Below are 13,310 nucleotides of genomic sequence, written 5' to 3' on the forward strand. Positions count from 1 at the left end.
CATAAAATCTGCATTAGTCTCCCGTTTTATGGCAGAGAAAGTCTCTCAGGGGGAAATGGAGAGACGTAATGAGGTGAAATGCAGGACAGAAAATTTCCTGCAGCAGCAGAGAATAAACACGAGGACTGAACAGCAGATTATTTCTAGAGATATACAGCGCCATCAGTTATTTATAACTTAATTAATGTTCAGTCGAGCAAAAAGACAACCATGAATTAAACACATTCAGGTCTATTGCAGGATTACTTGACAGTTTTTCACACTGAGGAAAATATTTTATTAATCAGGTTAGACACAGAATCACTAACATCCAAGATTACAGGAAGAATAATCTGTACAACAAAAGTGCTTAAATTTTGGTTGATGCCTCTCAAAAGTCACTCAAACCAGCGAAATCATCAAAAACAGTGCAAAAACTCCAAGATGCCTTCATGAAGTATAAAAATAGGAAACATCTTCACCCAATAAAAGAAAATAATTTCTATCATTTTCAATATTATTCTGTCAGTGACGTGGATGATCAATTAAAATATAAACATTTTTATATTCTGTACCACTACATCAACTCGACTGTGTGTGACATTCATTAATAAAGATTTACTTTGAACATAGTGGTAACCGGAACAGCTACGTTATTTTCTGTTTGTTCTAAGTGTCTTCTGATGCAGCTGTTGTGTTAGTTACTGCTGTGTTAATAACTCGAGAGTCTCTTTGTGTTTGGTGAGCACTGATTTCTCCAGCAGGAGCCGCCGTAGCTGGACGGACACACGGAACAAGGTCTCCCAGTCTTATAGGGAGCTTCTCCCACCCAGTTTCCCCTGAAACACATACGGACATAGTGTCAGCTGCAGGGCTTTGTCATGCATTTTATGTATTTTCATGTATTTTCAGGTCAAACACCTACCTAAAAAAAACAAGGATACCTGTTACATTGCCTGATGATAATGTCTCTAAGGTATGCATGATGTAAAAACATTATTTTAAAGTGCTTCCTTTTTGTTTAATGAATGTATTTTAGATTATTTTCTCTCTTTAAATAGTAAATTATAAATAAAGGGGATTAAAAACACTTGTGTTGTCCTGTTTGGTGCTGATCTGATTAATTCATCTGGGTAACAAACACCGGTCAGTTTCCTTACTTTATAGAGTAGTTGCAGACCAGCAGTGTTGCCTCCCTCCACGTGCTCCCAAACACGTACATGTTGAAACATTTCCTGACAGCACATCCCACTCTGTTGCTGCTCGCCCACACCATCTAACAGAAACCACAAAGCACATTCTGATGCTTAAATCCACAAACTCAAACCTGTCCACATCTGTCTACAGAAAAGACGCATTTTAAAACTCAACTAATGTCATATGTATTTATGTCATATATTGGCTATGCAATGGCAAACACAAAGCCATCCCTTTGATCTAACAATTACACTTTGATTTCTGTGCAAAAACACATGAAGAGAAGAATGAAGCTTAAATAAAAATATAAACCTGGGATAAGAAAAGGCTTTCATAATGTCCCTAAATAAAATTGAGGTGACTTTTTCATGTAGTGCCGTCTTTTTTGCCAATATCTTTCAGGGAAAACAAACACTGATGGTTCTGATGGTGCAGAAGTAAACTCCTCCGTCCATTTATATAAATATAACTTTCAGGAGAGAAGGTTTATTTAGGCCTCATCAGTATTACACTGTACTGTACTGTAACAAATCCACGAGTCTGGACACGGGACAAATGAACTAATCCATTCTGATTACCGTAATTTACGCACTATTGAGCGCACCTGAATATAAGCCGCACCACTAAATTTAAAAAGAAAAAAAAAGTACATATACAGGTCGCACTTGACTATAAGCCGCAGGTGTCTAACTGTTTTTGCGGCATGAAGCTCGTTAGCCCGTAAAAATCTATAAATTAGCCGCATCATTGTTTAAGCCGCAAGGTTCAAAGCATCTGAAAAAAGTAGCGGCTTATAGTCTGGAAATTACGGTAGTTTTATATTAGTATTTTCTGAGGAGAGAAAATCTGCAGACTGTACCTGAGTGTAGTGAGTGCACACAGATCCACTGCATCTGTTCGGGTAGGAGAAATGGTGCCTCTCATCGTACCAGGACCTGATCAGATCAGTGATGGACTGGTACCTGTCAATCAGTCAATCATTCATCCAAATTACTGACATAATGTCTCCACAATTAACCCACAACATTCATACAGTGGATGCAGTCTGCAGTCAGACCAAGAGGTGAGTCTGAGTACAGATCTCTGCGTTACCTTCCTGAAGTGACTGACAGGTTTTGGCCCATATATTTCATGGCGTGTGTTGGACCGTGGTCCCAGACGCATCGTGAAGCCCAGGAGTCAGCTGACTTGGCCAACCCCTCATCCCACAGCTGTAGAGAAAAGAGAAGGAGAGAACGCGAGACAGACGTCGTTCGTTTTAGTCTGCTCTATGAGAGAACAGGAAAACAATTCTGCTCTTTGAATAAGATAGAAGATAGATAGAAGAATAAAAATAAGACTGAAGTCAAAATATTTGCATATATTTCTTTAAGACCAAGCAAAGTTGTTTTTTGTAGTAGTAAGTTCTCTACCCATTTGTTTGGATGTAGATTACATTATAAGCATTTGTGGGATTGTTCTGTTTTCATTTAACCCTTGTATTTTGTTGAGACTGGCCGTATTTCATCTTGGTTTTGGGCCACGTGCACTGCTGTATGTGTGAAAATAAACAATAATCAATTACATTTTCCCTTTAATTTTTGTGTTAACCCAATATGTGGAAAAGAAAATTCATCCCTATAACACAAACTGGATTTACACATTTAATATAGGTAATAAAAAAATACAGAAATGATCATAGAATATAAATATTACACCAAATAATTCATGTTTTACAGAATTATTTGTTTGTTTGCCAAAACATAATTTACAGACAGATATACAGTAGTTATCCCACATGGTGACATTATTAATGTTTTGGATTTAATGCTTGGCAGTTAAACCTCAGAGATGTCTTACTCAGTGTTTTACCTCTCTGACAAACAGAGATAAAAAACACAGTAACAAATATCCAAACAGACTCATCTATTGTATTTAACAACTGTAGTCTAGGAGACTGCAAACTGAAGTACAGGATCATTTTCTGTAGCTGATTCCTGAAACATGTTGTTGATTAAAACCTATTTTTTAAGTATTTATCATAAAATTAGGAGTACTACTAATACTGAAGTATCAAGGTGTCAAGTCCCCGGGACTCAGAATAGAGCGTTAATGTGGTGCTTTTACCTCAACTTTACTATCTATGAATGCATTCTAGTGTGTGTTCTGCACTTTTTGTATTTGAAGATAAACTTGAAACCCAAAACCCTCCTGGTCTGATTCACTGCTTACTGTTTCCTCACCATGTACTCCATATTAGCTGCAGGGGGGAAGACTTGAGAGCGGACTCTGTTGTGGTAATCCAGCAGAGCGTTGATCTCTCTGGATGAAATGGCTCGCTTACGTCTGCTGCGAGCCACTCCGGTGGCTCCAGTGAGCATCCTGAAGTCTGACTGTGTGTCAGCTCCAGCTTGGGTCGTGTTAAGCAGCTCTGCGGGGCTCGACAACACAGCAGCAGCAGCTCCCATGTGAGGCACCATCCACAGGGTGGCAGCCAACAAGAGCTGAACACAAGCTGCACCCATCTGAGCTCTGTGGAAGAGGAGGAGGCAGCTGCTCCATGTCCCTGTGAAACTCTGAGGAGGAGAGAAGTTCACATCATCATCAGACTGACAAAGAAAATGAATGACAGAAGCTCAGATGGGATCAAAGTGTTTGATTTCAGCTCATGAAAAATATAAAAACAGGTGGTTCATTAACTTGATGTGATCATTGAGAATAAAAACTCTTTAAACACTCATGCATCATTTAGAATTTATTTCACCTGCTGACAACACATCAGTCAAGTGACACAGCAGCAGATGGGATAACATAATTAAAGTGATTCATTTCTCTGATCAGTAAAGTTTAATTTGAAAATTTGTGCAGTTAAATAGTTTGATGTGATGAAGCAAAAAACTATGAAACATGGTAGTTGTATTATGTTACAGATATTTCCTCACTTTGTCTACATCTTTAATTACAGACAATGTAAACAAACTCACTTTCAAATATAAAATTTATCTGAATATTGCTGAAAAACTTCCCCGAATAAATACTTAAAACATGTGCATATGCATAAAACATATGCAGTCACAATCTAAACTAAAAATCATTCAACATATGCACTTAATTAATCTGTTATATCTGTAAATATTTCTCTGCAAACCAGCTTCCTATAAATAAACTTATTTGTTACATAGAAGAGAAAAGCTGAGTCTCTTACCATCATCAGTGGATCCTTTCACAGAGCAGACAGAGCCAGACGAGCAGCAGAGAAGCAGAGGAGACCCTCGCTTCAACACGAGCCTCTGCAAACAAGCCGGTTTGTCATGTGTGGCAGGGAGTTTTAACTGGGCCAAGAGCACAAAACCCGCCTGTATGCTCCTAAACTTACAGTCTGTCTCTGTCTTTCTCTCTACTGCAGGAAATTGCCTTTCATAACGGACGTTGCAATCATAAAATATTTCACTGACCAGTGACCACCTTCATTGTTTATAGGCTCAATAACATGTCTGATTTGTTTTATGGAAGAAATCAATAACACTTGTTCAACACTGTTCTTTAGGTACAACATTTTCAATAATCACAACTTCTCCTATAAAGACACATTTTACTTAACAACAATCATCAATGATCTGTCTTTATATCAGTGTCCAGTTATGGACGCTTTACAGGCAACTAAATCAACAAACCCTTAAAGGTTTAATGTGTAACATTCAGAAAACCTTGTTATTTAAGACACTGGTGGGCATTAAGTGAACTGCAGTCAGCATCCTGTCGCTCATGCTCGCTCTGTGTAGACAGGTCAAGATGGTGACGGGACATACACCAGACTGAACATGATTGGCCAGCATCATGTTGCTAGATAGGTAACTAAAGCTGCACTGTAATAAGGCACAATATTGTTATCAGATTGCTAGCTAGCACAAAAGGTCCCTCAGTGAACCCTGGTTTTACCACGACATCGGTCACATTCCCATTTGGCCGCACAAGCTTCACTATATAAAACATTCTTTTGTTTTTTTGTGCTTACAAGTTAGTGGACTCCATTTCTGAGCTGACGTTAGCCTTCAAACAAGGTGCTCGGGAGGGAGTGCACACATCACATCCAAGTCCTTAACAAAGAAATCACATTTCAACCTGTTCACACACGTCATTGAAAAAAATTATTAAAACATGTAAACTGACTCAAAGTCTTACATAAAGACTTTATGCCTGCAAACATTTACATTATTTACTGTTTATATATATATTGCTTATTAATGCTAACAAGGGGAATTAAGGGCATTTTTTTTCGCACCATTAATTTGCACGTCAATTTACGTTTTTTGGGCTGTCATTTTTGTTATGAATGCAAATACTACACGACAAAAAAGCGCTACCAAAGGAGGTCGATTTTTCAGAGATTTCACACCTCCTCAAATGCAGCAGTCACATCCACAACATGACCTAAAACTGTCCCACAAACAGCCTAAAAAATATGTCCACAACTGGCCAGAGTGGCGCTTCCCTTTCTGTATATTCGCAGGCAAGTATCTCACATTTTCACCTCTATATTTGTGTTGTGCTTTATATGAAAAGGCCTTAATATTTGAATTCTTTATTTGAGAGCTTGAGGTTGCCTTACAAGAGTCTGCTACACTAGTAATAGAGCACATGTTTTGGCTGCCCCATGACCTCCCTGAGTTGTTCCAATAAAACACAATGAAATGTTTAAATAAGCACGCCGTGGGGAAGGACTGAGCGATGTGGTGAAGAATGCATATTAAACAAAAAGGGAGAAAAGTGGCTGCAGAGTCAGCGCTCATCTCCAGCTGTTGTTGGTTTCAGAAAGGGCCCCAGACCTTCTTCCATGTGAAATATACTCTAACAAGAGACTGAGGACTCTGCCAAGGTACACTGCACCACCTGGCTCTGCAGCTACCAGGGTCAAAGAGATCACTGTGACCAGGATTCAAACACAGGGGAACAACTAGAACATGAAATTAAAGTTAGGATACAAGATTGAATGAAATCTGATGTTAATATGACATAATTTTTAGTTTCCATAATGCGATTGGCACCTTTATGAAACCCACTGCAATCATTTAGTCATGCCACTGCCCCGAAATTATATGTTCTTACCCCCCCCCCAAAAAAACATCTGCTATGTGTAAGATAATTGGAAATGTCATGGACTGTGAGAAATCTAAATTTTTGAAAAGCTCTGTGTGCACAGAATGAAATGAACTCTTTAACTCTGGCACTCACAGCGAGCTCCAGTTCACAGTTTATGGATGAGTCCGTGTCAGTTTAGCCCAGTTACAACCTCCAGTACTTTAACAGCCAAATTCTGAACATGCAACAGTTGAACTGAAGTTATACAAATCAATTCAAACGTAGACATGGATATGAATGTATCGGGGAGCAATTACCCACATTACTCACATTCTCCTCCGTCATTTTGACACATTAATACTGCCAGACCAGATTATAGAGCTGGTTCATAAATAAAACCAACATGCTGTGTAGCAGTTTATCATGTTTACCTACTTAGTTTATCATGTTAGCATGGTAACATCAACAAGATGATGCTGACGTCATTAGTTTTGCAGCTATCTGGGCATAAATCAAAGCTGCACAAATTAAAAATCTGACCTAATATCTGCACCACAGACCCTGTGATAGACTGACAACCTGACCAGGGCGTCGGCTTGGATTGGCTCCAGCCCACCAACGATCCTCAGGGGATTAGCGGTGTAGTTAATGGATGGAAGACTGGCTGCACTACATGAGGAGTTAAGTTATTACTATATGTTCTGAGGGGGCCATGAATATTTCAACCAAATCTCTTGCCAGTCCATTCAAAAATAAAAGCCAGGTGGTGTTGCAGAGATTTCAGTCTGGATCACAGTGGCAGACTGAATAATATTATCATCTCTAGAGCCACAGTGTTAGAATGACTAAAAAGTCAGAGCCAGTCACAGATGAACTACTTAATTCTGCTTGTTTGTTTTGTTGTTAGCTTATCTGACAGGGCCTGAGGTAGCCTAAAAAGCTAGTTATAATCTGTCCCTGGCCAGACATTGAATATTTTTAAATTCAAACAAATGTCACAGAATAACTCAGTGGTTAGCTGCAATCCATAGTTAATAAGTGTATCTACATCTAAGTCACGTCACTTAAAATATCAGGGTGTCTGGACTAAATCATCCAATGAGTTACTGGCCTTCTTCAATAGGTGAAATGCACACAGTATCTGTATGTCACCTGGCTGCTCAGGTGAGCCCTCTGAACTCAGCCCTTCAAAGGCTCGCAGCATACTTCCACACAGGCTCAGCAGAGTCCTGTCAGACTTTGTGACCTTGTGTGTAAAATGCACAGAAGGATCCATCAAAGAGGCTCCGGGGGCCTTTGGCATACAGAAGGTCAACAACACTCAAGGTTCAGTTAAAACCCAGGGTCGCATGTTATCGCTGATCTTTACGCTTGACCAGTTTGCTTTTCCACTCGCCCGAAGGACCATCTCACTGTCTACAACTCACCATTAAATATGAATTCTGTTCTCTGTAACATTTTTATTATACAGGGTTTCATAAATTGTTCTTTATTTTGAATTTTAAACACGTCTCACTTGTTTGATGCAGCCAAACTATTATCTTTAGAGCCATATCTACTGTGCTGATTGACTTTTGACCATGCTAAAAGTGAAGCCTTGTACTTGCAGCATCCTACGTTTAAATTTAGCCGTGCCCACATGCGTGTCAGTTCTGTCACATAGTTAATATTTCTATCATCACACATCAAAGAGGGGAGAAATGTTGAGCAGCAATATAAAACAGATCCATCAAACTGGTGAAGGTTGTGCAGACAGAGTGATAGACGGTGGAGCAATGTCAGTATGTTTGACTGAGGTCTACTGGTCTTGAGAATTAAACATTTTTGAAGAATTCCTGCTGAATAATACAAAAGCAGATTCTAGCCGGCAGAGAAAGACAGTGGAAATGTGACTATTGCATATAGAATTTACTGGGTTAAAAAGACAATAAACTTTCAACCAAGCACTCATCCACTAAACTGTAGAGTCTGTGTGGTCAGACCATGGTTAGTTTTATGACCCTTAAAAGGCTTTAAAACAGTGAGGTCGCAACATGCATACACCATGATAAAATCGCTATTAAGACCTATTTGTGTTAATACTATTGTCAGTGAAAGAGCTAAGAATTCACAGCTTTAGTTTTTTTTTTCAGTCAAACAAATTTTTATAATTTAGTTTCCAATTCTACAGTATTAAAACCAATGAAACAAAAGCAGTCTCCAGGTGGTACTGCTGGATATTTCTGCTGTCTCTTAAATATTCAGGAAATCTGAACAGAGAAATGTTCTGCAGCCACAGTCTGGAATGGGTCAAACCTGGGAGAGGATGATTCTCTGGCCAGACCTGGCCAGACCTGGCCAGACCAGACCAGACGGTTTTCCCAGAGACCCTCCCTCACCCCCTGCAGCATGACATCATCTGTCTGGTTCGGGGCACTGCAGGGCGCATGCATACAAAAGCTCACTGTGACCTTGTCGTGTCTGAAAGGTGAGGAGGAGAACTCAGTGGCCTCCTGTATTTACCCAAGAAGGAACATAAAACAAACCTTGTACCAACTGTATTTGAGGTCCCGGAGCCACAGCTTTTCAGGTGTCAGCCAGGCCATTCAGTCCTGTCTGAGTAACAGCACAGCAGCTGGTGCCTCTCACAGGAAAAAATGTCCGAATATGATCTAAAACTCTAGTAGTTTCACAGCAGCACTTGAATGAAGCTGAATTACGAACCAATCAGAAGCCAATGATTCAAGGTAATCTATAAAAACTATGGGAGTTGGGGGGGAAACTAAATACAACATTTATCCCAGACAAACTAATGCAAGTGCATTGAAGGTGCTATATGTAAGCTTTTGATATTGCTATGTAGCCAACGTTAGCATTGACAGCTTTTTAGTTACCAAGAGCCTCAGTTATCGTTGGGTTTACAAGAAACGAGTTACAATACATCGTCTCCATCTTACCATGTTGGACTGAGGGTTGACTGGATGCTACAGTGACTCACTATCACAAAGTGGTATTACAAGATGGGCTGGTTAGCATGCTAACTTCAGCAGAGGAAAAGAAGTTAGAAGATAGAAATTGAAGCAAAACAAGAATTGACATTACTGTTGCTTTCCACAGCAAGAAACAGCTGTCGGCAGGTAAAGGAGTGAAGGAAGTTTGATGCAAAAGCGAATAATTGTATACAGCACCAACTCTGCGGAGCTTTTAGCGACATTGTTTTGGTTTTCCATCAGCTCCCATCAGCCTTTTCCAGCTGAAAAAGCTCCGATAAACCCACTGTACACTACCTACCCAGCACCAAAAGGCAGAGAGACACAGTTACCAACCAGCTGGTGAACAGAGTGGAGCAGCTAAATCAGCTGAAGAGCCAAACATTTCAGCCAGTGGAGCACAAAACAGAGTGAACAAGACAGCGAATACTGGACGTACATTCATGGAGTGGACACAAACCTGGCTCCAAATGAATGATAATGTTGCTCTGTAACTGCTTGATGTGTAATTTCCCTGAAATCATTCCCTGAGAAAAACAAATATCTTCCTTAACAGAATAAATCAAATGTACTGACGAATCAGCCATTGAAAAAAGAAAACTGAAAATATTACAACAGGCACATTTCTCTGCAGTGTCAGCATGCAGGCACACAATAAAACAGCACAATCAATGGGCAGCATCTCCTCCTGAGTGTTGGAATAATTTCAGGGTTAGGCCAAGAAGAGTTTGTTTTAATAATTCACGGTGACATTTTCTATGCTGCACAGGAAAGCCTCTGCCTTTTGATAAACCAGCCAAGACGTCTGCAGGCGAGTTTTTATGTTTCATCCCCTTTCTCGTGTTTGCTTGACATTTTCATACTGAAAGAGGTTTCCATCACAGTGTTTGCATTTAGCATGTTCACATCTGGAGTCTAGCAGCAACAGAGGCAAATTGTGGACCATTTTCACTATTTTAGTATGCATCAAATTTTTAAGGTTTTACCTTATATAACCTCAGAAATTTGAAGCCTCTCTAAATCAACTCTTTTGGTTGAGATGTCTGAATTGTAATATGTAACCATTTAATTTAGATGCATTTCGCCTGCTGCCAGAGTTTGTATTCTGGCAACAGTGGATGAAGAGCAATCAGCCAAACACCAGGCGTGCCTGGAAAATTGCATTTCTAGGAGAGGCTTGTTTGCCAAGTCAGAGTGCATCAAGGACAAAACTTTGTCCTGCATTCAGATGCTATGAGAGGAGATTTATAGTCCTCCAGAACAATTGTCATGACTCAGCAAGAGCTGGACCCAATTTACTGTCATAAATATAGACAAACGCTTAGATATTTACAACAATGCATGATTTACATGCAATATAGCCACAAGTTCCACATTATAGAAAACAATCAAGTGGTGTTCAATAGTTTGAATGTTTTTAGCTCATTCCATTTGTAAGAAACATATTTTTCTGGGCTCAGTTTGAACATGTGGTATAGACATAGTTAAAATATCCTATGACCTGACATTATAATGACTGTGTTTAGATGTCAATGGGCAGCAGAAATAGTTAGCAGTGTGTCCAAATGAAACTCAGTGATAAATGTGATAAATAATGTAGCAGTGCATCTCCCTTCTTTTGGTTCTATTCAAAATACATTCATGTCCAAATTAAATTTCCCATATTGGAACAAATAACGTGTCTTGATCTTGATCAGGGTCGGACTGAAAAAATAAATCAGGCTGGTAATTTGAGCCCACCCCAGGCCACCCTATTCATGCAAACCACCAGACCACTAATTTTGTGAAATAACCCTATTTGTTTATATAATTGTACCAGAGTAGTTAGGAATCATTTTGGTTTGAATTATAGAAATGTGTCTTGAACTGTACACAGGCTTCAACTATCTATGTTGTATACAGAGAACGTATTTATACAATAATACAATATTATGCCGGATATTGGGCCAATAAGTTCCACTATATTTACTGACTAAACATATTATATAACACTGTGGTAAATCTAAAATTCCTGTTTCCACCAAAAAAATCCTACCCTGGGTACAGTGAACAGTACCTGCGAGCCTCATCTCCATCATCTTCTCTCCTTCTTTTAGGCTCAGACTCCTCATCTTGTGCTGGCTCTTTTCTTTTCCAAAGGCTGAGTTTTGATTGATGCAGTCGTTTCATTTTAATCTGTGTCGGTGAAGAAAGTAAACACAGGGTCAACTTATATTTATATGTAAATGTTACCAGCCTCCTCTAGAATAATATTGTAGTGGAAATAAAAAACATACAAGTGTACCTCAGCTTAACCCGCATTTCAATCCTTTACACAAACTGAACTGAAACAAACACATTTCAACTTTAGTTCAAAGTAAACCCTTGGACACTTTACGGATGAAATTAGTGTTAGCTTGCTAGCAAGCTAGCGCGTCTCAAACAGTAGATAAGCGGAAAAAATGCTTTATACATTAATATACTTATACAATAATGCTATATTATCACACTATAATTATGTCTAGTCTGTGGTGGTGGTGTTGTTAAAGTGAGCCTAAAGGTTCCACGGTAATTACAGAACAAATACCGATATATATAAATCAGTTAGCTAGCTAGCTAGCTACCTAATAACGACAGAGCTAGCTGAGTTAATTCATTTAACTAACCGGCAACAAGATGGACGACCACGGTTTGACGTAGCGCGACCGAACAGGAGTGGTTGGTGGATGATGATGTCTGGGGATGAATGACATTGAATGAGTCCGCTAATAAAGTTATCTAGTTACTTGTTACTTTACTCAGCGGATTCAACTTCCTCTCCGGTTTGTCGACATAATCAAGAACCGCCGCGTTAAGTAAAGAGTTTATGGTGACGACAAGATAGTTCACTCCACCCACCGTCACACCTATGCGATGACGCAGGTGATCAAATGAGGAAGTTAGCTATCTTGGCGTTGTACAACATCTTTGCAGCACCACAGTACATTTATTTTAAGCCATTATTTTACGACTTTTATTACACCTGGATACCTTAACGGTGGGTACGGCAATGCAGCAGGCCAAAACGACCCTCAGACTGCCGGGAAATGTCTCAGTGCTCCCGATGGACTGTCCACCATTTGTCACCTATGATAAAGCGCAGTGCGCTGTAGTACATAGAGGTGATACAGAGTTAAAAGGCGTTAAGGTGGGCGGTGGCATACATAATAGCACCATAATCAAGCACAGACATAACTGGAGATTGACTGGCAAAAGAGACTCATAAATTATCTCTGAATAAAAATCAAACCCTTAAGGATGAAGTTCCCCTTTAAAGGTGAGTCTGCTACCGAGTCAGACACATTCGGCAATTCCAGTTTGTCTACACTGTGTCTGTGATTGTGATTGCATTTGTACTGAGGTCAGCATGTGCTTTGAAATCTGACACCTTGACCCGCTGACTTACATCCACATGCCACACTACAAGACTCCGTCTGAGCAAACATGACCCAGGGCAGGAGCGAATGTCTGTCTGTGTAGAGTCTCTCACACTTTAAAATGCTTCAAATAATCCCAAAAAGATGCTGTTTTTAGTTATTTCATACACCTACAGTGGTCTCTGATAACCTTTCTTTGTCAAGCAGGCACTAATTCATATATGAATCAGACACAGTTCTTTTTAATTTCTGTTGGGGATATGGAAATTGGATTCTGTGATTGTGGACATCAGCATCCCTCCACATCTTGAAATAATCGTTTTTAATTAGCATTGATTGTTGACTCAGACTTTCCCTAACTTTATACCAACATCCATTCGACCCAACATTTGCTGCATAACTGACGAAGGAGGCAAATTCACCGTGGGAATGACAACAAATAGGAGGGATGCTAATTAAATAGTTAAACCATGTAACTGTAACTGGTTTGTTTGGTGGGGGCGTACAACACAAGGTATAATTGTAGTTTCTTTTCTTTTTTTAACTATCAGCTTTTTAAAAAATGATAACGCACCCTAAACTTTTGCACTGAGCTGTAAATCAATATTGAAAAGGACCCGTTCAGTGTGTTTTTGGTAGGATGTAGTACACCGCTCTGTACAGTAGGTGGCAGCCGAGAAGCTCCATTGGTTGCGCCGCAGTGACGTCAGAG

At 39.6% G+C, this 13,310-nt stretch overlaps 1 protein-coding gene across 1 annotated transcript; it reads right to left on the minus strand.

Annotated features, from left to right (window-relative positions):
* Positions 1-682: 682 nt before the first annotated feature.
* r3hdml (R3H domain containing-like) lies at positions 683-12,148 on the minus strand. The gene is made up of 8 exons (XM_018688051.2): positions 11,849-12,148; positions 11,260-11,378; positions 4,361-4,445; positions 3,399-3,731; positions 2,269-2,387; positions 2,036-2,138; positions 1,140-1,255; positions 683-818 (listed from the first exon to the last, which is right to left on the minus strand). The coding sequence occupies exons 3-8, from the start codon at positions 4,364-4,366 to the stop codon at positions 692-694; spliced, it is 804 nt and encodes a 267-aa protein (XP_018543567.1). The 5' UTR covers positions 4,367-4,445; positions 11,260-11,378; positions 11,849-12,148; the 3' UTR covers positions 683-691.
* Between the last annotated feature and the right edge of the window lie 1,162 nt (positions 12,149-13,310).

Source organism: Lates calcarifer, linkage group LG6 (genome assembly GCF_001640805.2).
Source record: "Lates calcarifer isolate ASB-BC8 linkage group LG6, TLL_Latcal_v3, whole genome shotgun sequence".
In the NCBI taxonomy this organism is placed as follows: Eukaryota; Metazoa; Chordata; class Actinopteri; family Centropomidae; genus Lates; species Lates calcarifer.